Below are 26,369 nucleotides of genomic sequence, written 5' to 3'. Positions count from 1 at the left end.
GCCTCCGAAGATCTACCCCAAACAACCCAAAAACATTGCTGTCCGCACATCGTGTTGTATATATTAACAGTCTAAACTTTATTTGTAATAATTTGGAGCGTCACTTGCTAGGAATGTTGTATAAGGAGGATGAGAAGAATATAGCTGGAAAGGGCATAATACATGCACTATGGAATCTAAATAAATACAGATGGAGAAATTCCACCTGGTCTTATATATGGTATGGCTTGTCAGGAGGAAGATACACACTGTACTATCATCAAAGAGTGATTTGAGGGAGGATGAGAGGTACTTAGAGGTGAACATTGCTATTCAGCTGTTAATGTTAAACATTTAACCAAGTAATCAACACATACATGTAACATATTTACCATGCTGACATATTTATTGGTCCTTGGTGCAGACATAGGAGCTAAACCCTCATGGTGTCATTTAATACATAAATAAATGCAAGTTGAAGACACATCGTGCCTTTTCTGTCCATCTTTGTGTCATATTACATTACATTTACATTTACTCATTTGGCAGACGCTTTTATCCAAAGCGACTTACATTTGAGGAACAACATACAAGCATCAACAGAGCATCAAATACAGATCTACAACTGACAATACATACTAGTAAGAGCAGCAATAAGTACTAGTAAGAGCTCATAGTACATATCACATCAATGGGGTAAAAACCTAGGGAAGGAAGTAAGAGTTAACAAAAAGTGCAATCAAAACAAAAAAGTGCAGTCAATACAAGATCATTGTAGGGGATAGAAGAAGAGCACAGGAATATATGTTAGAGGTTAGAAGTTAGAGGTGTTATAAGAGGAAGTGTTCTCAGAAGAGATGAGTTTTCAAGAGCTTCTTGAAGTTAGAGAGGGACGCCCCTGCTTTGATGGCGTGTGGTAGCTCGTTCCACCATCGTGGTGTCACAGATGAAAATAGCCGGGACTGGGATTGCTTTGTGTGAAGGGATGGCAGAGCCAGGCGGAGTTCGTTGGAGGAGCGTAGCGGCCGAGAACGTAAGTTTGTATTATGGAGTTTAGGTAGATGGGTGCAGACCCAGTTAGTCACTCTGTATGCAAGCATTAGTGACTTGAATTTGATTCTGGAGGCCACGGGGAACCAGTGGAGGTCACTGAGTAATGGAGTGACATGAGTCTTTTTGGGCTGATCAGAAACCAGACGTGCTGCTGCGTTCTGAACCATTTGGATGGGTTTCACCGCACAAGCTGGAAGACCTGCTAGGAGGGCATTGCAATAGTCGAGGCGAGAGATAACCATGGCCTGTACCAGAAGCTGGGTGGCGTACTGAGTGAGGTAGGGCCTGATTTTCCTTATGTTGTATAGAGCAAAGCGGCATGACCGAGAGACAGCAGCAACATGGTCTGAAAAGGACAACTGGTTTCTCACCACCTTGGTTGGAGTGATGGTTGAGGAGTCATTTGTAGTGTGATGTTATGGTGGATAGATTGCATGGCTGGAATGACCAAGAGTTCAGTCTTAGAGAGGTTTAGTTGAAGGTGGCAAGCCTTCATCCATGCAGATATGTCCGAGAGACAGTCCGTGGTCCGTGTCGAGACGGTGGGATCGCCTGGCGGGAAGGATAGGTAGAGTTGCGTATTGTCTGCGTAGCAGTGGTAAGAGAAGCCGTGCAAGCGAATGATCGGCCCCAGTGAGGTGGTGTAAATTGAGAAGAGAAGGGGCCCAAGCACTGAGAGGAATTCTGAGACCCGTTTGAATACTGCCCGTTCAATAGTTTTGGATAAAAATGGTAGAAGAGACACTGGTCGATGGTTCTCAACTTGAGTTGGGTCAAGTGAGGGCTTTTTAAGCAAGGGTGTAACCCGGGCCCTTTTGAAAGTGGTCGGGAAGGTTCCTGAAGACAGAGAAGTATTTATCACATGAGTGATTGTCGGGACCACGGTAGGAGATATGGCTTGGAGGAGATTCGTAGGAATCGGGTCCAGTGGGCATGTAGTTGGACGGCTACGGGTCAAGAGTTCTGATACTTCGCTCTCTGTGAGAGGAGTAAACGAGGAGAGTGAAGAACCACTGACCTGGGAGGGCAGAGGAAAAGATGTAGTAGGACTGCTACAATGGTTGAGTTTGAGTGTTTCAGAGAATTGGCTAGTTATAGCCGTCACTTTGCCTGTAAAGAAGGCAGCAAAAGTATCAGCAGACAAGTTTGTGGGTGGTGGAGGTGGAGGAGGATTTAGTAGCGCTTTAAAAGTGTAAAATAATTTAACTCTTATTTGCCCCACGATTCTTGTCCTGTGTTTTTATTACACATTACGCTTGCATTGTTGGCTCCAAGAGAGGAAATTCAATGCTTCTTGATTGATGATTTGAATGATTTTTACTCGTGAAAATGTTTTGTAGCTGTGTGTAAAAGTTTTGTACTCATGAAAATGTTTTGTACTTGTACATTCAAATGTCTGAATGTGTGGGAAAGTTTTGTAGCTGTGTGAAAATGTTTGAATGTGTATCTGAATATCTGAAAAACCCAAAGTTTACAGGTACAGATCGATTCTACAGGTACAAAACAAACCTACAGTTAAAAGTAGTTTTGTCCCACATCTGACACGTTCTAGTGAATAGCCAACGGGAATGCTCGGGTTAAAATGTCATTTGACTATCGAATCAGGAAAGTCAGTTCACCATCCATCACGGATCTAGGGGGGGTGGCCTTTTTTGCAGGGAGTTTTGGCTTCAAAATAATGAGGACAGTTACCTGTAAATTTGGGGGATTTCCGATATTCAGATAAAAATTCAAACATTTCCACACAGCTACAAAACATTTTCACAAGTACAAACCTTTTCCACACATTCAAACATTTGAATGTACAAGTACAAAACATTTTCACGAGTACAAAACCTTTCCACACAGCTACATACATATAATATTTAAATAAACTGTACAGGATTTCTGTGATGTAACATTAAAGCTTGTACTGGTTCACTGATATTGTGGACTTATTATGTAAGAACATTTACCAACTTGCTACAGTATGACATCATACTGGCACTTCCTTAAATCTTATTTTGGCTCTCTTATATCACTTACTAACATCTCAGATATCAGTTTCTGCGCAGAAAAGTAAAATATAGATGATGAAGGTGACATATTAAAACTTTAATTAATACTGATTTATAACCCTAGTGAATCCACTGGCACGGCTACCTGCATCCATATCAAGTTATAGACCACCTTGTGATCTTTGCCTTGACTGTTATTTGTAAGTGTCACTGGAGGATGAGTAAGCGTCACCATCTCTGAACAGAAACATGGGGATCAGATATCTTGTGGACAGGGTGTCACATAGCCTCTGTGGTCTAAATGACGCTGTCTACATGCTCACCAGGGGCATTAAATAACCTGTGACCAGTGTTTCTGGCTGTGCCACCGCGTGTGTTTTTGAGCTTTCACGTGTACGTGTCAGTGTGCGGGTGTTCCTCTGCTTATATCAGTGTACATCCACACTGTGAGACAGAATGCTATCATGCTCTAAATGTGAGCGCAATCGGAAACCTATTTCCATGATGTAATGCCTGTTCGGTCCAACTTACAGGGTACAGACACAGCAAAATGAAATAACTGCAGGACCTCAGAATAGTATGACGCGCAGAGATGGACAGATGACCAGAGGCAGCTTGTCCAGCCTAGCGTGCATGTTTTGGTCAGTCCAGCACATGTTTTATCTCAGCTCGCAGTTTATGCACAAGTGGGGCCCACAAGTTGTCCAGATGCTCAGTCAAAAAAGAAACATATGCACTTAAACAAGGACAATATGTTTTGGTTAAGTAACTTTTTATAGTCCTGTACCCCTTCAGACATTAAACCTCTAGTTATGTACACCGCCCACCCCCCTCGCACTCTGACTTAATTATGAGTTTTCATGTTTGTAACATGAAAATATATACAGATATGTATACAAAAATAGATTTGAAACTGTGAATCACTCACCACAGGTTAATGAGAAGGGCATGATTGAGGGGAAAAAACTCTGCAATGTTGGCTGAATTTGAGAACGTCTACCCCTGTTCTAAACAATACCAGGCGTTGGATAAAGGTACAACTCAAAGCAGTTCTGATTGCTTAAACCATGAAACTGACCTCTAATATAGTAGGATACACAAATGAATATGATCATCAGAAACACCACTAACTACATTATATGCATTTTATGAACGTTTAATATGAAATCTGAGATCTGTATACAATGCACTGCAATGCTGCAAATATACATGTAATCAGAGTGTAAAAGCATGGAAATGCAGCCTGGAGGTTGAGACTGCAACCAATAGGAAAATGATATATTACCTAATATTAGTTAGCAAATTGTCTGCTGTTACATGAGAACTCTCTGGCTTTTAATGTTTGTATTTAAATTTGAAGTCAGGCAATATACAGTATGGTGTTACACAGCTCAATAATTCCCAAAGTGATGATAACATAATGTCATAAACTGTTACTCTACCTGGGAAAATAATGCAATAAACATCCTGATATAGAACTATATCACCCTGACAACTATCAATTTATAATTTATTTTTAAGTGATGCAATAAATTGAGGTTCTATATTTGTCAGCATTCATTTTGCATCCTCAACTAAAAACGTTTTGTCTCTAATAATGTAAAAATCTCCAGCTGATGTTATCAAGTGGTGTCTTTAATTACTTTAGCTATATAAATATAAATCTTAATATATAATGTACACAAAATCTGTTACTGAATACAAAACATGCAAACAGCAAAGTGTCTTGCCAATAGCTGGATCTTCACACACACACACACACACACACACACACACACAGGCACGTATACACACAGGCACAACTAAGCAGACCCAGCTGTAGATAATGAAGGAGATGAGTTTAAACAGTTGTGAGATTACTTTACAGCCACTATTATCACTGCGTCCTCAACTCAGTGTAAACACTAAAATCCATTAGTGAGCAAATGCTGATGGGTGGTGGTGTGTAACTATGTAAGTGGTGGGACAGAGAGAGAGAAAATTTTTTTTTTACAATTACTTAAAATCAATTAACCCCCAGACATACCATCACAAAGCCCTAACATGCCAGGAGCTAAAACCAGAGAAGAGTCCCCTCAGCCAGCTGGTCCTGAGGCTCTCTGCAGAAACATGTCTCCAACAGCCTCAGGACAGTAACACCAACTCAAGCAGACCAAACCACATTATCAACAAGCAAAAATAAAAATATATTGAATTCTGGAAAGAAACAACCAAAACACAAAGAAAATTACATTGTTATCTGGCTCTAAAAAGAGAATTCACACTGGCACACTACCGGAGCACAATAAACTGAGAAGTGTTGACAACATACAGACTGAGTGAACACAGCCTGGCGATAGAAAAGGGTCGCCACAGAGACTGCTCCCAGTGCAACAGAGGACAGGTAGATGTGTAGAGGTGCTGCTTTCTAACCTCATGTCCTAAATATTAAACCTTAAGAGAAAAACACTTTGCAAACATTTCCCAAATATACCCCGAATTCAAATTTAAATCAGACACACATAAACTCCCCTATTTACTGGGAGAAATGCCCAAATGCCAAATCAGCAATCAGCAAAATATATCTCCTCATGCCATGAACTGAGGACAACCAGTGAAAACTCAGACTAGACTAATAAATAAATAAAATTATTTTACAGAAATATTATAATATTATCATTTTTATTGTTAATTTAATAATTGTTGTTTTATTGTTTATTATTTATATAAATATTTTGTATTGTTTATATGTGAATTTGTGCTTTGGCAATATTGTTTACCATGCCAATAAAGCAAATTGAAATTGAAATTGTATTGAGAGAGAGAGAGAGAGAGAAGCAAAGTGGAGAGAAATATCAGAGGAGCATCAACATCTAAGATAACCACGAGGGAATAGGAGAGCAGTTGTGTTGGTTTACAGAGAGAGAGAGAGAGAGAGAATTCAAATTTGAACATATTTATAAATGACTTAAAAGAAAGTGAGACAGACAAACAAGCAGACAGAGGGTGTGTATTTTTGTCATAAAGACACAGCCCCTCAAATCCCTGATGAGAGATTAGAAGTGCTGCGACCCGAGGTCACCAAAGTTTGAATGACAGCTATCCTTGGTTGGCTGCATAGTGGTATCAGTGAGTGTGTGTGTGTGTGTGTGTGTGTGTGTGTGTGTGTGTGTGTGTGTGTGTGTGTGTGTGTGTGTGTGTGTGTGTGGTAGGACAGAGTTGGACAGGTCACGGAGATAAAAGAGACATTAGGCCATTAGGGTTGTATGTGGTATGTTTACAGCTCAGCCTGAATCCACCCAGGTAATGGAGACTGTGGTGGAGGTCTTACAAACAAGCCTGAAGGTGCTCTGTGCAGTGTGTGTGTGTGTGTGTGTGTGTGTGTGTGTGTGTGTGACAGACAGAAACTGTGAAACTGTTAATGGAGGGGGACAAGTGGACACAGAGAGTGGCTACGTCTCTTGTAAGGCAAGTTGTGTGTGTGTGTGTGTGTGTGTGTGTGTGTGTGTGTGTGTGTGTGTGTGTGTGTGTGTGTATAGGTTGAGAGGAAAATTAAGCATCAGTTGTACATCTACAGTATCCTGAGATGAGATGAGTAAGCGGTTAAGTACAGCCTGAAAAGTGGAAATGAGACGGTCACTGTCTCTGGCTACCAGATAATGTCAGGGTGATCACACAATGTAAATGTGCAGATATAAAGCTTGAATTGTTTGGCTTGTAAAGAAACCCACAAAAGTGAGCCAGAGGTTCCCGGTGTCATCCTTGATATATGCCCTCTTCTCTCCTGAGCTGTTTAGTTTCCTGACTCCACTATGCACCATTTACCAATAGTATAATCAAATTTTCCACTATAAGTGTGCCATAGAAACATAATACACTACATGAATTTGGTTGATGTACATATACTGTATGTTTATAGTAATATGTCCCTTGTGTTATCTGATTTCTGCATGGGTATAACTGACAAACATAGTTGAGGCCATTCAGTGGGTCTTGTTTTTAGAGTGCATTAAATAAGTTATTAAAGCTCTGACGGTGAAATATCAGCTTTTACCGGCTTTTATTCCTACAGGAAGTTTATAGAAATTACTATCTTTCAGTTGTTCCCAAATTTTACCTGAAAAACGAGTACCAAAAAGAGTCACATAAAAATGTATTGAAATATCAATATCACGAACATGCATCTTTCTCATTGGTTTCTGTTGAGTACAGTAAGTGAAAAATTCAAACTAACCTCTGCTCAAAAGAGACAAGGCACAGTTAAAAATGTTATTAGCTACACTTGAGATTGACAAGTCAAAATGTCTGTTGTAAAAAAGGTAGACATTTGTTAAAAACTCTTTTTCTGTAATATTTCCCTAGCATCTGCTAGGGGAGCTCACAAGATGGGGTTGAAACATTCGGAAACAACTAGTTGGACCTGCGATGGACTGGCGACTTGGCCAGGGTGTACCCCGTCTTTCGCCCAATGTCAGCTGGGATAGGCTCCAGCCCCCCCACGACTCTGTACACAGGATAAGCGGTTGACGATGGATGAATGGATGGATGTTATCTTGTCACTTGATAGTCAATGGTTAAGCTTCCTAGTAGTTAAAATGTGTTTTGTTTAACTGAGCTTGGTAACAGTAATTACCCATATACACCCTGTAGACCAGTGGTTCTCAACCTTTTTTGGGCCAACGCCCCCCTATCCATTATCCAGGTCCCTTAACGCCCCCCATCAAAAAAGATGTTGGCTATTTGCCCTGAATATTGTTGATTTTTTTGTTGTTGTTGTTACTACTGTTACAATTTCTGCCTTTTCTGCACCAATTTATGGTGGAAATATCTAATTATATAAAAGGGAAACACAAAAGTCAGGTGGCAGGTGACAATTGAAAATATATAAATATAATGTAGTGAGGCTCTCTGCATTCTTTTTTGCTTTTAAATATTTTTCTCCTGTAGATCAACTTATTTAATATGCCTGCTAAGTCAACACACATGATTAAGTCTCATCTCCTCTTTTGTGGGGAAGTAACCTATGTGTTTGTGGCCCCTGTTCATCTCTGTGATAAATTAATCCTTTTTTATTAAGTTATTGACTGGACTTTATTAGCTCATCTGTTAATAACTTATCATATCATAACTTAGTATTTCCCACAGAATGACAGTGTAACTGTGGCGCATAGGGGGTGCGCGTGCGTGCAGTCGATATTAACTACCAGCTATATACAGCGTTCTAGCCTCGAAAACCCAGCTGTCTTCTAACATTAATTTAGCTCTCCTTATTAGCTAGGCTCCTTACATACTTGCTAATACTTTTTAAAGCTGTGTCTCCAACATTGACAGCATTGTGTTGGACATATTTGTGCAGCTGTGTTCATGAGGGAGAGAGAGAGAGAGAGGGTTGAGTGAGAGGATGTGCAGCGCGAATACGCGATCAAGTACGATTTTAAATAGGCCTAGTTAAAAAAATAATCTAAAATCAATATGTGGCGGTCAGTGTTGATATTGTGGGGGAGCGCCATAAATAAATAAACTCATGGGAAACATTGTAACTTATCTGCTCATGTTAAAAATCATTCACATTGTTCTCCGACATGTAAAGAAAAAAAGTCGTAATAATAGGAGACTAACGCCATTAGCCTATTTAAAGATAATTTATAATATTTTACTACAAGCCCTATACTGCATTATGTTACTGATTCGCTGGTAAGTATCCCCTCGACCGTCTGACAGAAACAGAACTGGATGAGACGAGGAGGTGCTCATGCCGGGGGAAAACAAAACTAACCGACAACACCTGTGATCAGGCAGAAATCTCACCTGTTAACTTCAGCACCTCTGATAAAGTGCCGCTTACAATCCCCAACAGAGCAAGTCAGGGCTTCAGTTTTTAACGTTACATTTTTATAGCCTACTGAAACTACTGTATATGTCCTCTTTGGCACAAACTGCAACTCACAGCACGAGGCGTCGCAGCGAAGTTGCTTTCGTGTCCGACAGCGGAATATCCCTCTTGCCAATGTGTAACCACTGCAATAACAAGACGTTCACAGTGTATTCCTCAGAGAAATAAACACTTTTCCACGGTAATACCAAGAAAGAGAGCGTGAATTTTCCAGAGTTTACACAGTAAACGCCATGTGGGTAAAATTTTACGGATGATACTCTGATTTCCCGTTCCCGTGAAGGCAGCACGAAGCTGTACTACAAGTAGCTGACGGGGGAAAAATATACAGTCTTGTCCAGTCACAGTGGACTAATCTGGCAGGTTTTAATGTTGCAGACCACAGTTTTTTAGCAAGTAGTTTAAAATTTAAACTCGTATTGTTGTGAATCTTTGGTGTAAACTTGCTTTTGAATTGCCAACTAACAAACGCCCCCCAAAAGCAGCTCAGCAACCAAAATATTGCTTCCAGCACCCCCTGGGGGGCGGTACTGCCCCCGTTGGGAAACACTACTGTAGAGTGTAGGTGGGGTACAGTGGTAGCCATCCTAACATTTGGTGGACTCTTTTATCCAAAGTGCCTCACACTCGGAGTGCTGATGTTTTTAGACTGGGTGGGTGCGCTGTGCTCACAACACCAGTTTTTCTTGAATATAACATTGAAAACAAATAAGGAATGAATATTTAAGACACATTACATTACAATGATGACAGAATGTACAACAAACATGCCATTAGGCTTGTTACTTAAAACATCGGACCTAACAAAGCTCTGGAGGCACATCTTTTCAGGCAACTTTATGTGTATATATATATTATAAGGCTACTTTATGTCAGCGAATATGAGACAGCTCTATGATCATCGTGCAGGATTTTCCTAGGATACCTATTCCAAAACTGACCAAAAAGGAAATAATCAGGCAATGACACTGCTATGCAGAGGGAAAATCCCCCTTTAAAACAGCTGTTGGTTACTATAAAACATGAGATAAATGGTAACGTAACAGAGATTCCATGATTTCAGTGCTGATTACATAATATTGGTGCCCTGTATAATACTGCATCGCTCTGAAAATCTTTCTCAAACAGCAGGTTCTTTGAGCAAGTGTTGGGACACCACTAATGGACTGCAGATTAAGAAAGACTTGATTTCATTTGAATTTCAGAAAAAAAAAGCATCCCGAACAAAAGAAAGAGAGCGGGAGAAAGAGATTGGATGTGAACAAACAGTACTTCTGGAAATGTGTGCATCAGAGTTGATTTTGTAATAGATTTTGTTGTAGTTTTAGACTTTGGACTGCAGTGTTTATTGGGTGGGGTGTAGGAAAGACACTTAAAATTGTTCCTTGGGAGTCTTGATGAGAGGGTGAGAGAGTTTGGGTGGGATGAGCTTCATAGTAATCAGACACCACCCCTGTTCCTCTCCTGCCCTGCCCTGTCCTCTCCCTGTGTGTGTGTATCCCAGACAGCAGCTGATGGCCAGTCATTCTGCTCTTGGCAACATGATGGCAGCAACAACAGCACCATACACCATGACTGTGTGTATCTTGTATATGTTATTTTATATGTACTTTATATGCATCTGAGAATGTTGCATTAACAACAAAACCTGCCCTGGGGAATCCACAGATACTGAAATATTTTCTTTCTTTCTCTACAGTAATTTTTTATTTCATTGCTTCTTAATCATCAAAAATAACTCCTATTATATTTCAGGCATTTAGCAAACAACACTCCAATGGAAAGTGACTTATAGAATTGGTGGCACTGATGTCCAGGAACAAAGATGCAACAAGGCCTTGTTTCTCTGGCATGGCCTTCCAGTATCGAGAAATAATGAGTTCTAATCATGCTATTAAAGCCTTGGCTTGGCTACAACATAACACAAGCATTTTTTACATGTAGGGGACAAAGTCACATTTGGACATACAACAACAGAATTTTTCTGGACATCCACATGCAACACCGACCAAGATGAGGTCAGTGTCTCAGCTAAACCCCTCTCTGCTCGTAAATCAAGGCGCCACTTGTCAGCAGTATCCACTTCATTTGCAAGTATTTGGCTGATATTTCAGACCATTGCTAAGAGTATGCATGGGAATACTCAGAATAGGGACACAGAGGAATTGACGCCTCAAAAGCAGCTGTCAAAAGTCTCCAGATAAATGCTCTTGTTATTCCTTGGGACACAGGCATCTACTATACTGTAAGTGTCCTGTTTTAACTGTGCAGGGGAAGTCCTGGTAGAGGCCCCCAGTTTTGGGACCTAAAAAACGCATCTGGCAGGGATTATCATCCAAAATGTCAGAGATACTGCTGATACGCTGTGCGTTTTTACATTGCTTTGACCTTTCTCTTTAGGTCCCACTTTCTCGCACGCCATGGTCAGTCATGCAGGCGTACACGTCCTTCACTCAAACATGGGTCAAACTGAATCTCAATCATTAGCACTCAGCACCACAGCAACAGCCAAGAGACAGAGCAGCAGCTTGCTTGTCAACAGTAGCACATGGAGCCTGAACAGCGTGAAAAATGCCCAAACGCAGTGCTTGAAATGGCCCGGTACTCATCGTTATGCAGTACTGACACTTCTACATTTTACTTTTTGGCGTACCTGCACTTCTCACAAGCTGCCGGGACTCTTTCCTGCCCTCTCCACTGGTGAAGACAGAGTAGGGAGAAGATCAGGTGCTTTTTTTTATCCAAGCGTGTGCATAAAGTTGCCCATCAATGTTTTTGTAAACTGACCAATCACAGCCTGGGTGGGGCGGTACATTAAAAAAAGGTTGACATGGTGCTACAGCAAACTTTAGAAATGCTGAATTCGTTCTACATTATTTGTTATGATTATTGACAAGTTAGCGCTTAGCATTAACAAATTAGAGACTAACCACGATGTAAACCATTTTTTTTGCACTAGGATTGAATGAATCCTCAGAACAATGTACCATAATGAAAGTGCTGTAACTGGGATTATTTTCATACTAGTGGTAAGGTATAGGATACTATTATGAGAAATGAATCCGTGATCTGTGTGAAGCCGAATGCATGACCTGCAAAGCTGGTATGTACATGTAATTGTTAAATAAAAGTGCTAGCAATCTAGAAGTCCAAATGTAGGGCCTAATAAAGTTCAATAACATAGTTGCATGGTTACCACCAATCCCCATACACATTGCCATGGCGTAACTAATTACTTGAATCCCCCCCGGCCCCAACCTTCCACCGAGTGCGGGTTTTCCCCCCACTGTCCTCTTTTATGAAAACCAAAATATGATCACCTACTTAAGAGTTTCCCCCATTTGATTTGCAGTTGTGGTCCCCAATCTCTATGAACAATGTCAAAAATAAGGGTAGTGCTGATGCCCGTAGGTTTAATTTTGTTTTGTGTTTGGAGAATAATTACACCCAGTGAAGTACACAAGCACAGAGGAAGTTACTTTATAATTAATTACCAGAGGTAAAACATAATTTTACTTAATAATAATCCATGTATGATAATCGGACATTTGCAAAATCCCTCCCTCCGAACATTGGGTGTTCAATTGTATTTATGGGTTTGAAAAGGCAGCTACAAACATTAGCATGTCTAGCTAAAACATTTACTACCTATGGTAGTAACCTTTCACAGTGTTACTTCAAAGGACAAGGAGCATTTCATAGAACATTATATTGTGGGGTTAAAGGCTATGTTAAAAAGCCCTATTGACAATAGCTCATCACCTGTTTAATATTCCCCCACTGTGTGGAAGCTGGTGGATGCTATATCTGAGGGTAAGGTAACATTAGCGGTTCTGTCTTGCTCTTTATTAAATTTGGGGATATACTCCAGCAATTCCAGCCAAACTCATTATCCCTGATAGTGTTATGTTTGCCAAACACATATTGGTTAATTATCCCAAAGGCTTTTTCTTGTAAAGTAAAAGATACTGTTTAAAAATACAAACAATAGTCTTGCTTGTCCGAGCATATAAGTTAAGCAACCAAGGGTTATGTTAGAATGAAATAACATTTTTCCATATACTTATAATACTAGGACTAAGTATCCCAAGGCTGCAATCCAAGAACATTGCTGTTCGGTTCCATGCCTTCTACTTGGATCAGCTGGGAAGGATTCTGACTTTTTGCTGTGCTAACATGCTTCTCACGCAATGCCTCCTTGGTATACAAGGTGTTAGCCTCTCCATTTGTACTGGTAGCCATGGGAGAAGCAACCCAATATGCATCTGTATCTTTCACTGGTACCCTTATCTTATAGGAGTTATGTAGGCCCAAGAGGTCAAGTCTGTATGCTATCTTAGAAATTATTACTCCCAACTACACATGCAGAAAATGCACTCAGGGGAAGTAATACCTCAGCAACAGCTGCTGTAGGAATGACACACTCTATGTGCACACATTTGATTGGTATTTAGAAGGTCTGTGGACAGTAAACTGTTGTAAAATATATAATGTAGGCTATAACCTCAAAAAAACCCAAATAGTTCATCTTTTTTTTGTGCCCTATGGCTTTAACAAAATTAATTTTCATCAGCTAAATCTCATTAAAACCAGTGTTATCCCAAGAGTGTCTTGCACTGATTTGTTTTCTGGCCAGGGTTTTACCCTTCATGACACTGTCCAGAGCAGACAAGCAGACAAGGGAGGGACATTTCCCCTGTGTGTGTGTTTATGTGTGTGTGTTCATACATGTCCTGCCTGTCAACAAGTGCACCACTCCCTATGATGTCCGCAGCATTGGACATTGTTGACTGATCTTTGATCCTCTGCCTTGGCCCTGAGTGTCAGGGGTATAGACAGTGACCGAACCAACTGAGCCAAGCCAAGTTCCCACAAGACCACACCCTGAAACCACAGAACCCTTGGTGGGTCTCACTCCCACTCTCTTTCTCTCTCTTTCTGTCTGGTATCATCATACATCACAGAATATTTGTTAGTACCACTTTTAAGTGACAGCAGTGTCATTATAAAACATCAAGAAAAACCCTCTTGGCCACAGCAACCTGAAAATGAACCTCAGCAAATAATAACATTACCTTCTTTGGTTCACTGTCTCTGAAAATGAATTATTTATTCTTAAATTAAATTTGAGCTTGTTTCTGGTGCACTCTTGTGCGAAAAACAGGGTTTGGATGAACCAACACGCCCCATCACTGAAGCTGGCAGTGCATTTTTGCGTAGAGCAGTGTTTCTTAAACAAAACATTCAAAAGTGATAACTCTGATGGGTCTTGATAGGCCCGGAGGCGTAGTGTTTTGTTATGAGCTTGGGTCCCACAGTGATGCTACATGTGAAAAAGTTTACAAGTCCTTGGCCTGCTGTATTAAACAAACACAGAAGCTAACTACTCCTGACAGTTGGTGAGGTATCCTGCTAAACTGGATGAAGACACGACAATAATATCCAGTGGAACTTTCCCTTCTTCCCCGTTTCTCGCACACACATTTGGCCAAAGTTATTTTTCATTACATGAGAGGAAAATGTCATCATCACGGAACAGGTGCTTTACTGGGCTGGGAAAGGGTGGAGAATACAGTCAGTGCTGCCTGACACCCTTCATTCGCTTTATTATGAGGAGATAGTGTGGGAAGTTTGCAAGAGTTGACTCAACCAATAAACGGCTCTTTTTGACACTGCATGTCAAGAAATTACAGAACAGATGTGTAGCTGGTGTAGACCAGTAACACATGGCAGTCAGGAGGAGTGAGCGAGGAGGAAGGTGAAAAGGACAATAGGTAGGAAGACAAAACCCCAAATGGTGAAGTGGGATTAGAGATACAGAAAGAAAAGACACAGAGTAAACGACAAGGTAGAGAGAATACTTAATGTGCTGTACACAAGATAATCTCTTCACTAGCATGGTCAGCTCGAATAACTATATCAAGCTATTTGGCTGGTGGCCCCTAAAGCTGCCTCCTCAAGTTCCAAACATGAACATGCATGTACAGAATGTTGAGCTGTTGCAGCCAACAATGTTTTTGGCTGTCACATAGCCTACAGTAACCTATAAAGCCCTTCCAGGGTATGTAAATTGAACGAATCAATAACTGACATAGCCTGAAGTGTAGAAGTCTAGAAGGGCCAAATAGCCAGTCTTTTTCCATCCAAAAGAATGTCTGCACCGTTAAAATATCATTTTTTAATGATGTCCAGATTGAGAGCCAATTAAAAACCGAGTGCAGATCTATTGACGACATTATTCCCAAACGTTTGAAGCCACACATTATCACTGACATTACTATAGTTTGAGTGGAATGATATTTAAATCACATAAACTCTGATCTTAACAACAAGTCTCTACAAGGCTGTGCTTTGGCACAGCGGGCCCCGGAGTTAAATGCTAATGTCAGCACACTAACATGCTCACAATGACAATGCTAACACACTGATGTTAAGCAGGTATAACGTTTACCATGTTCACCATATTAGTTTAGCATGTTAGCATGCTAATTAGCACTATACTAGTTTCACGTGACGTCACATTCCAAGGAAAACGCTCCCTTGGAGGGCAATCCATCAAATAGCTGTTGAGATTTTTCACTAAAAATCCACTTCATGGTGGTACTAGAGGAAAAGTCAGTAAGATATAGCCTCTGGACACCATGGACATCTGTACATTGTTATGGCAATCCATCCAATAGTTATATACATATTTCAGTTACAGTTAAATACATATACAGTTACTGAGTAGTAGCCATCACCACTATGACCAGCAAACACACCACTGACTTGTGAAAGAGCAGAGGGTCTGACCTGGGAGGACAAGGTTGGGTGTTGCAGCGCATCAGTCCAGTAGCTGGTCTTGATCTGGAATTGCAGTGGGATGTATTCACCTGCACTCTCAAGTCTCTGTAGCACGCTGACTTAGTGTTCATCTGGCCTGTATGGGTTATACATCAGTAAGTTCAGTTATTTGGAACCTACAAAAAAGGGTTAGGGTTAGGTTTGTGTGCTTGTTAGGATGCTATCAAATGCTTGCACATATTATACCTGCAATATGTGACACCTTCATATAACCTTTTTGCTGGTTTCACGCTGACACTCCGATGCATTCTAGGTAGTAAAATGTATGTTGATGGATATTGATGCCTTTTCACTACATCTCCTTCTACATGTGTGATGTGCAAAAACAATATATTATCTCTGTAACATATGAAATCAACACTTGAGCAGTTTGTTGATGTTTCAACTTTCTAAATTAAAGTATTATCAGTAGCTTTCTCAGGGGCTAATGAACATCTTTAAATGCTCCAACATTTGAGTTGGTAAATTCTGGCAAACATGCAGATCTGACAGTGTTGTTTGATTTATGTGAAACTTGAATGCCAGCTACACAGATCCCCTGGTTGGAATTTGGCCTTAGGCAGGGTCAATCTGCACATCTCAAATCATACAGGCCAGTTAGTCAGTCGCACTCTTTAATAAAGCAAATGACCCCCAACCCAGCACGGCCTACAATCAGGACACAAAGAGGTTGAGGTGGTTAGGGTGGACCGCATCAGACCAGGGTGGGGAACTTTAACCTGCAGTGTCAATCAATAGATACTTTACAATGGGGGCTTTGTTCACACTCAAGCAAGTGCATGCAGTCACACACAAATACACGCATGCACACATGTACCTTTGTCTACTGACCTTCAGCCTCAAATCACCATGCCAGGGTCTGCCCAGGTCATTACAACAGTCTCTCCATGTGTGTTTGTATGTGTGTGTGTGTGTGTGTGTGTGTGTGTGTGTGTGTGTGTGTGTGTCTAGGTCACTGGTCGAAACCATGCATGTGCATGCTTGCTTGTTTAAACGAAACTGTTTGTCCGTGTGTGCATGTAATAACAAGCCTCCAGCAGGACAAGAAGAGGTCCCACCAGTCCCAAAACAAGAGCAACTAATGTCCCCTCAGCAATGATGGGACCTTTCCTCTCTCCATTTAACCTGCAGCTAAAAGCCTTATAATAGATCAGAGGGGTCAGACTGAAATCTAGATGCTCGCCCAGATTGAAGATGTGAAGGTGATCTGTCCTTTGTCATTAATGTAATAGACATAAAATTATTTTAGGTTATCTATGGAAGGGACTGTTCGTTGTTTATCAGATGGGATTGGGGGGTTGCTGGTGTGTGAGTTGCATGACCATATATCCACCATAAATAACCATATTTTTATTATTTTATTAAAATAAAAAGCATAGGCTGACCTTTTCCAACCATTAAGTTTCATAGCGAAGCATGACTCTTAAACCACGCCCTCAACTTACTGTGTCCTCTCCTATAGTACTACAAAAGATACTATGACACTTTCAGCTTTGAAACAAAAATAAGACGCTAACTTAGTCCAGCCAATGCAACGGGCAAACAGCACAGAGGGACTTCACCAAAACAAACAGTCAATTCACGCAAAATGCAAATCCTCCTTACAAATGATCACATCATCACACAAGAATGTGCACTTCAGCCGAATATGGGCGCATTACAGGCTCCCTTTCTACCACACAAAACGAAAAAGAATTTAATAAGCCTACACATCACACACACATCACAGCGCACATGCAGGCAACATTAGGGACATGTGTATATTAATATTAATGCCGATTAATCCCGAAAGAGGACAATACACAACAGAGGTCGCAGCGGCCAGAATAATGTCAGTTGGCACAGCACCCGTAATAATAAAATTAGAAGTGCTGCCTTAAATATAATTTTTTTGAATATAATAGGCTCTGATGGTTCCCCTCACGGTGTGTGTGCGTTCACGTTCATTATGACCCTGCACTGCATTGCCAACATGCACTCAAACTTTAAAAAATGTATTAAAAATAAACAAACAAAATACAGCACTTAAAAGTTGTATGTCCTCCCCTATTGCCAAAATTAAAAATCACAAGTCATATTTGCCGTGCCTTTGTTTTTGTTATTCATGCTTACACATACCTCCAGCACAAGTTGCTGAGCATTGGGAGCGTATGATGGCCCATGTATAATTATGTTTGATGTGATTCTTCTTCTCATCAGCTTTCTTCAGAGTGTATTCCCAACGTACACCTGGGTTCCAGCCCTGCAACAATATCTACAGGAGAAAGAATTGAATAAGAATGATGAGATGAAGTACAACAAAAAGTAGCACAAATATACAGACGTAAGTAATCAAGGCAAGTAAATAAAGTAAGCCACATCAGTCAAAACAATGTTTTCGTGTGTCCACCGATCCCTTACTTCTATGACCAGTGTCTCATTGGTGGGACCAGTTGATGTGAGGCTCTCTGGTCTGTTGTAGGGTCTCTTGTACTCAAAAATGGCTCCGGCGATGGGGTGTCTACCTGGCCAGTCCACCGTCCAGTGTCCGTTCAAGAAGTAGCGTCTCTGGGCATCTCTGACAGCCAGATACGAGCTGGATGTATTCAGTTCCATCACACGGATACTCCGAGCCCCCGCTGGGATGGTTACCACCCCATAGTACTCTAAGAAAGAGTGCAAAACTTTAAATGACCAACAAGGGATACAAAAAAATCACAATCATACCTTAAAGAAAACAAAACGTAAATATTAACGTTGAACTTTGACACCAATCCACACACATTTTGTAGCACATTGTGTTGTGTATGAGCTATAAAATGATAAAAAAGGCAGGTAAGTGCGCTTTCAGTATCTGTGATAAAGAAACAAATCAGAACCTTTTAAAATGTCTCAAATGAAATCACCAAAAACATTGAACTGAACATTTGAACTACACTCACTTACGGTTAGTATAATGCTGCTTCGTGTATTGTCCTTTGTAGATCTTGCAGGTGGAGTTGTCTCCTTTACACACTCCGCAAGCATCAGGCACAGCTGTGGAGCCCAAAACACGGTCGCAGCCCACTCTCTGTGGGAGAAAAGCATGATTGCATTTGACAAATAAAGTAATAAAGTAATAGATTATACCGAACACACAATGCAGCATCCCATTGTACTACAAAATACATTACATTACATTTCTTTTTTCGTTGATGTTCTCTACTGCTAAATCCATTCTCAGAATTTATATCTCAACTTCAAAGAATTCACATGCGACGTCTTCGAAAAAAATCTGGCGCTAGCTCCAAATGCTTGGAGATCGTTCTTCAATCAAATCGTGTTACTGTCTCACTGCCTGACATTTTACAAGTATTACCTCACACAATCCGTCAATACAGACATTAGAACTGTCCTGTGAGCAGAGTGTCCCGTCCTTAACTTTGCTGGCCAGGGCAAAGAAGAAATCGTAGCCTTCAGCAAAGCAGTACAGCTTACATACATCTTGATCTGGGAGTAAAGAAAATAGCCACAGGGGCCAGAGGCAACAAGCAAAAGTTTTATTACCATGACATGGCTAGTTGGTAAAAAAACAAATTTTTTTAACTCTTCTTTTTCCCATGTAATTTTGAACATTAATGAAACAATTGTCTCACCATCCACTCTAGTGTATGGCCTCCAGGTGTAGTACCACCCTCTGAACTGTTTGCTGTTGAACTCTGCACACTGCTGCACTCTATAGTCAATGGTGTCGGCGGGACAATCCTCAGTGTTACAAAGTTTGTACGACCTGGAGGAGCCCTCACAGAACTTGCCTCCATATGCAGGTCTGCAGCGAAGGATTGAAAAACACATCATGAAAACAAAGCTCTCCATTTGTTGCATAATACTGTCTGTTTAGTATTTGGTGTTTCATTAGGATTATTTTCTTCATAATGTCCTGATTTCTTGTCCTACAGTATGTGTGTCCTTTAATGTGTGTGAGTGATGAAATGTAATGCTTACAGGTAACACTAAATTGAAATGTACTGATATTAAATTCAAAGGAAGAAAAAGACTTTTGTTGCATTTGATTGGGGTAAGCAAAAGTTAAATTAAAAAAACACCTTCATTGTAATTCTGTGTATTGGCATGACTGATATATGATGCTTGCCTGTATATGTGGCTGTGTGTGAGTGCACCTTTGTGAAGACTTCTCCAATCCCCGGGCTGTGATCCTTAAAATCCCTTCCACGGGACAATTACACCTTGTATAACCCTTCCAATCACAGCATCACTTATCTCTCTGTCGCTCTCAGATTCTCTCCCTTTATATCTCGGCATTTTATCTCTCGCTTTTTTAATCCCTTCTCTGTCATCTCTCCTAACCCAGCTTTCCCTCCCTCCCTCTCTCCCCTTGCCTGTCTTTGTCTTTCTCACCCACTTCTCCTCATCACTCTCTGTCTAATTTAGCCTGCCACTTGTCAGGATCTTGGCATGACAAAGAGGAGGCCCCAGCATTTGGGAGAGGGCCCCTGTGCTAACTGCACCGTGCAAATAATCCTGAGTGACTGATGAGTAGGGGACTAAGTGAGCAGATAAGTGATAAAGTGGCAGACCTATGTGAGCGATCTTCACTATTTTAATCATGTGTCCTAAAGCTACAGCTAGATTTTGTATCCAGCTGAAAAAATCCCACCCCCTACCTTTAGGCCTGTCTCCAAAGCCACTTCCCCAAAACACTTTTTCCTGCGCAGTGAGTGTACAGACAGAGTGCATGCAGGTAGGCAGGTAGGTAGGCAGGTTAGTAGGCCATTTTGACAGGATTGAAATGATTCACGGTCGTTATTACAGTCCTGCAACAGCCACAGAGTTTTAATTTTTGTGTCGGAGCATTTGATTTATTGATTTCTGTCAGGATATAAAGAGAATTTCAACAAATATAAAGTGTCAGGTGTCTCAAGTATTATGTCTGATATTAGTGAGAGAGCCGCCCCTCATTCACAGAGCCTATTATTACTAAATGATACCTCATCTTTGGAGCTAACTATAAATGATGGTCGCCTCTTGCTAGCGCGAAAGCTGTTAAATGGATGACAGCTTGCAGTTGGAAATCACCACATGCACTGTCAGTGAGGGAATAGCGCTCATCTTATCGAGATATTGCACAGCTGGAGCTTTCTACAGCACGATTACATTATGCTAAAACACAAAATCTGATTTGCTGGTTAAAGTTATTAGAGAAAATGAATGCTATTTATTATAGCTAATATCCTGCTGGCTCCAGTGCCATAACAAGTTATTTAATGCACAAATATGAGAGTGATCTTCTTTGATCTAATTCTACTAAATAATTCCTCTGAAACAGATACTGATGCTTATATTTTCATTTTTGTGCTGTTGTCATCTTTGCTAACATGCACAGCTTGTTTGTTGGGACCGTTAACTGTGTATATCTCTACCTGGGTTTGTTGCACTGCCTCTCTCGATAGGTGACTCCGCTCTCACAGCTTCGTGAGCAGGCAGACCAGGACGACCACTCTGACCATTGGCCATGCTGGGGCCTCGGGCCCTCGTCACCCTGTTTCACACACTGGCCCCTACGACACCACTGGAGAAAGAGAGTGGGAGAGAGGGAGGAAGACGAAGAAGGAGGGAGGCACACACAAGCAAAGAGCAACGTGTCATAAAAGTGTCAGAAACACAGAGACTTTCCAATGGACCCTGCCCTTTTTCTTCTTTATGATGACTGTTTGTCAAAACATTGAACAGGCCTGTAAGATATAGCTTTCAGGTTTAACTGCTGTTTAAAAGGTTGTGGTCCAGTCTTGGTTTCATGCTCACAATCTATCAGTGAAACTGCAGTTGTGCTGCTATTTGGACAGTCTCTACCTTGAGCTGTCACCAGCTGGAATTAATAGAGCTAAGCCAAACACAGCTGACAAGAAAACTCTCCTACAGTGCAATAACACACTCTTCTTTAGTACTGTCACATTTGCATTTCATGTTGCCTTACACTGCGTTTGACCATTAATTTTTTCCTCATTCCCTTTTTAAAATTAATAAAAGTAAAACATTCAACTACAAACTCATGAAACAGGATGAAATACTGTTGCCAACAATTAATCTAGTAATGTATCATCACTGCTGAAAAACATTTTTAAACAATTTTAGTTCTGAAACAAAAGAATCAATATCTGCCAAGGCACTGAGATAATATAACTTATTCCCTGTGCAAATTAACTATAAGGGTGGGGTATCAGCCTTTTTGTGACTTGTTTATTAATATTTATATCTGGTGTCTACCTAATTTTTGAAAGAAGTGAACTGGCTAGATTTTTACTATGTACTTTCCAAAAAGTTTCCCCATGTTCTCCCAAAGGCAAAGTGCCCTCACAATCAAGTCGCTGCTAACTTGCACTGATGACCTGGGGAGCACACAGCAAGCCATGTACACACATGAGCTTAGTTCAGCTGCTTTTTTTTTACCCTACAGAGAGGAGATTCATTTGGGTTCATAATTACCTCCTTAGATACCACCACCCTTCTGCACAGGGGCCAACCTGACCAAGTGGCTTTCTGCCCTGAACTTTGCCAAATGTGTTCCATGAGGCAAACAGGCAAGGCAGAAGAGGAACATGAAACTAAATGGCAAGTTATGTGAAAACAGTTTGTCTGTAGAGTTTACTGCATGAAATGAAGGAGGAGCCACAGGATACACATGTATACCTCAAAAAAGGCTGAGCCATTAACCAACCAGTCACGTGTTCCAAAATGAGCACAAAATCCCTAAATGTAATATGAGAATACTTCGCAAAATCTAGACTTACTTAAAGCAACATTATGTCACAAGTTGTTTCCTGGCAAAGGATTGAACTGGATTTTTACATGTCAAGATGACATCAGTCACTATTTACTCAACTGCCCGTCTTGGAGTGACCTCAGACACACACACACACACACACACACACACACACACACACACACACACATTTTATTATTACGGATGCAACCCACTCATACATTAGTATTGAGAGGGGATGCATATATTGAGCTGTCCTAGTTCTCTCTGTGTTTTCATGGTGCACACGAGCCCACAGACACACCGGCTAGCACACACAGACCCACACACTCCCTTACAGCTAATCTCGTGGTCCTTGACTAAGAACTAGAACAGCTGATTTCCCCTCAGCTTTCCCCCTGCGGCTGAGTGCCATGGATTCCTAAGTGAGCCTGTCATTGTTTGTGTTCAGTTAATTATGCTGTGGAGGGGGAGGGTGGGATTAAACCATCAAGTTCAATACATTGAGAAGCAAATGTCGATGAGGGGCTGTCAGGGGAAAGAGGGTAAGAGAGAGAGCGAGCCTTGGGGGAGAATCATCTTGAAAGAAGTAAGGAAAGAAACAAAGAATAAATAAAGAGCACAGATTGCTTTCTGGCCCGAACCCCAATGGCATATTTTTGCCACGTCATCAACAAACCAATTGCAGCTGCTCCCTGAGGTGAAATGATGGAGGGAGAGTGTGGTACCTACCTATTAGAAAGAGAGATTTTATTAACACTGCACTGAAATGAACCCAAATCTAAAACATAGCAAAGTCAATCCAAACTCGCTTGCATGTTAATTTATTGGTCTAAAGTGGGACACTCTGGTGTGTAAAAAGAAGCTGTTAAAAGTGCAGTCCCACTCAGTTCAAGGCCTTTTGTTTTGAAATGGCCTCTGCGGGAGTATCAGCACTTAATAACCGTAAAACACTCAATAAATGTTAGTTTTATAATAATATCTCCATCAATCAAGCCTGATAAAGTACATCAAGCCTGATAAAGTACTATCACTCTGTCTTGTGCAATTTACTCACTCAGAGGTCTGTGGTAACCCTTGGAGGAGGAATCTATGTGTGTGTCTGTGTGCTCTGCCCCTCTCATACTAAATGTCACACAGTTGATAATGCTAAGCAGCACATCACTGGACCAACGGATGCCTAAAAGGGAAAATCCACTCCAAAATTGAATTCACAGTCTGTTAAGACTGTGCAGGGAATCTGAGAGCTGACAATTCCAATGTTCTCGTTTGAAGTGTGTTGTTCTGTTGGACAGCACATTATTCGCAAATGTGCAAAGCAGTGTTTGTGAGAGGCTCTTGTTTGGTGCCTTTCATTTGTGGATTTATTTGGTGAGATTTTGCCATGAAGAAGTGTACTGGCAACAGTCAAGTAAGCTGCATGTCCCTGCTAGCTGTTGGATATGTCTTTGGTATGAGCACTTAATTGCGGTGAATAAATAAAGTCCAATATAAGGGAATGGATTCCCGTGCCAGTCCTGTGATAACACTCTTGGGGTGACAAAGCTTGTGAGCATATCACACCCTCCACCTCACACACACACACCAAAACATGTGTTAAGTCACCATATCAGGGCCGCAGGCAGAGCCTTCAGCGGCTGGCATGAACTTGGTCTCACACTTCCTCCCAACACGGTGGCACCACAGGGCCTTGCAGATATCCTGAAACAATACAGGAGAAAGGCAAAAAGCATTTTACACAGCACTGCTAACATATTTTAGTGCTCCAAATTTCAGAAGTGGGATGATCAGTATGCTTCTCACAACAGCTGTAAACAAAGCTAGCAATGGGAAGGACAATAAATTATGGTAACATTGTTATTTTGCCACTAGAGAGCTATTAAAACATGTTGATGGAAACTTGCTGAAATTGAGATTGTCTGAATGATGATCTTCTGGCAAGCTATCAGTGTGCAGCAACCTTGTATCTTCAAAATATTTATGCTTCAGTAGCTAGGATAACAACATTTTAGGGAGAAAAAAAGAAGAAAAATATATGCAATTTGGTCCAAGTGCTGCAAGGCATTATCCCACAGGCAATGCAATGCATCAATGATCATAAAAATGCACACCCATTGTTTCTGCAGCAGACTGACAAAATCATTAAATGAAGAAAAGCTGCAATCAGTATTTTCACTTACACTTTCTTTGCCTAACATAAAGTACATCTCACAGTCCACAAAAAGTGAAACACACACGGGATATAATGATTAAGACAAAGAGATATTGCTTTGAATTAAAAGGGCACAATTGCCTTACCAAACGTACATGATATCATAGCTGTGTTTGTCAGAGTGGTCTGAAAGATTCAGATGGGAGCACCGGGTGGTTTCCCTGCTCACATTGCCTGAGAAACAAGGTCTGCTACTTTTTAACATGTCCACTCTTTTACTATCTGAATGACTATATCAGATTTTGACAACTCAGTGCAGATGCTGACAGGCACCTTGGCCTCAGCTTGTTGCTGCCAAGAGCCACCATGGAATTCATCCCAAGGCCTATTTGTCCAGCTGTTTTGCTTGCTCAGGCCTTTCATAGCAGTAAAAATGGCTGAGTGAGAGACGGAAAAGAATAAGTGAGTGATGGAAGGAAAAGACAGTGAGAGGCAGAGAGAGAGAGAGAGAGATGATGGACAGAGTGAGACAGAGACTGAGTTTAAGAGAGAAGAAGGGAAAAACACCCATAGGCCTACATATTATTTTGCTTTTTTGCTAAGGTAACGTGGCTCTATCAAACCACACACCATAGAGAGTATCATTTGGCTCCTCCAGCGGCACCTTATCTTGACAACGCCTGCCAAAAGTTTCATGAAATATGAATTCATTACACGATGAATTGCACTGTTGAGGCAGATTCTTGTAGAGTTTTTTATGAGTAACAAGTGCCTGGAAAGACAGTGTGCATGATGGCTGCCTGGAGATTTTTAGGGTCCTGTGCACCTTGCTGCTACCAGGTGCGTGAGCAAAGCCAGTGTACGACCGAAAACCAAACTACGAGGGAGCAATTCTCAAATATGTTATAGCTGAAATAATGCATGTTTTTTTCAGTAAGCAGACTAAGGATGATAGCATGTGCTGATTATCATTGGTTCAAATCCAGCTAATAATCTCCGTGGCATTTTGAAGCCACTTTCCCAACTCAGTTTATTCCACCATGCTCTTGCAGGACATCTTAAAAGAAATATTTAAGTTTGAACACATATTTGGATACAGGACCCATGTGCCAATACAGCACCAAGAAGGTTGCAAATTGGCCTTGGGAGATTTGAACCCAGAACTTCGTTGCTGCACCATTGTGCCATTTGTATTAATCACTTAACCAAATTTCACTAATGACAAATAAACTGCCTTGCAGGCTCCTGAGAGTCTGGGTCCACAGGGTAGATGCCCACTTTGCCTCGTTGGTAATGTAACAACTGTGGGAATTTACCATCCCAGTATACATTTTATTCTTTTAGACATATGAGAGCTTTCCGCCAGAATGATGCCAAAGTAAATATAAGAGCCACTGTCTCAAGAAAAAACAAATAAATATCCATTGACTCCCTTCTATGGAAAGGCAGGACCATCTTCAGGTGAGGTTCAGGTCGGGTACCATGTTTGGGCCCATGAAGATCTCTAATCCAGATGCAAGCACACCAATGATTTAAAACGCCTTTATTGTGCCATTGACACTGAATTAATCTAGACTCCATCTACTCTGTCAGGGTATCTCAAACAGTAACATCAGCAGTAATGAGACAATGGGAGACCAACATTGAGAGATTCCCATTGGCAACACTCCAGTGTATATTTAGTCATCCATCCCAGTGAGTATTATAACTCTCACTGTTTATTTTGTATTGTGT

The 26,369-nt window shown here is 41.0% G+C and overlaps 1 protein-coding gene across 1 annotated transcript in view; it reads right to left on the bottom strand.

Moving 5' to 3' along the window:
* LOC123968113 (A disintegrin and metalloproteinase with thrombospondin motifs 16) overlaps nt 1–26,369 on the bottom strand; it is a 75,494-nt gene that overhangs the window by 4,725 nt on the left and 44,400 nt on the right. Inside the window, exons 11-18 of the mRNA XM_046044610.1 lie at nt 24,089–24,184; nt 21,144–21,292; nt 19,359–19,531; nt 19,082–19,212; nt 18,670–18,793; nt 18,145–18,389; nt 17,863–17,998; nt 15,694–15,820 (exon numbers count right to left, since the gene is read on the bottom strand). Of these exons, the coding sequence (XP_045900566.1) occupies nt 15,694–15,820; nt 17,863–17,998; nt 18,145–18,389; nt 18,670–18,793; nt 19,082–19,212; nt 19,359–19,531; nt 21,144–21,292; nt 24,089–24,184 (1,181 nt within the window). The remainder of the gene's footprint in view (nt 1–15,693; nt 15,821–17,862; nt 17,999–18,144; nt 18,390–18,669; nt 18,794–19,081; nt 19,213–19,358; nt 19,532–21,143; nt 21,293–24,088; nt 24,185–26,369) is intronic.

Source organism: Micropterus dolomieu, linkage group LG03, assembly GCF_021292245.1.
Source record: "Micropterus dolomieu isolate WLL.071019.BEF.003 ecotype Adirondacks linkage group LG03, ASM2129224v1, whole genome shotgun sequence".
Taxonomy (NCBI): Eukaryota; Metazoa; Chordata; class Actinopteri; order Centrarchiformes; family Centrarchidae; genus Micropterus; species Micropterus dolomieu.
This window is presented reverse-complemented; position numbering and strand designations above follow the sequence as displayed.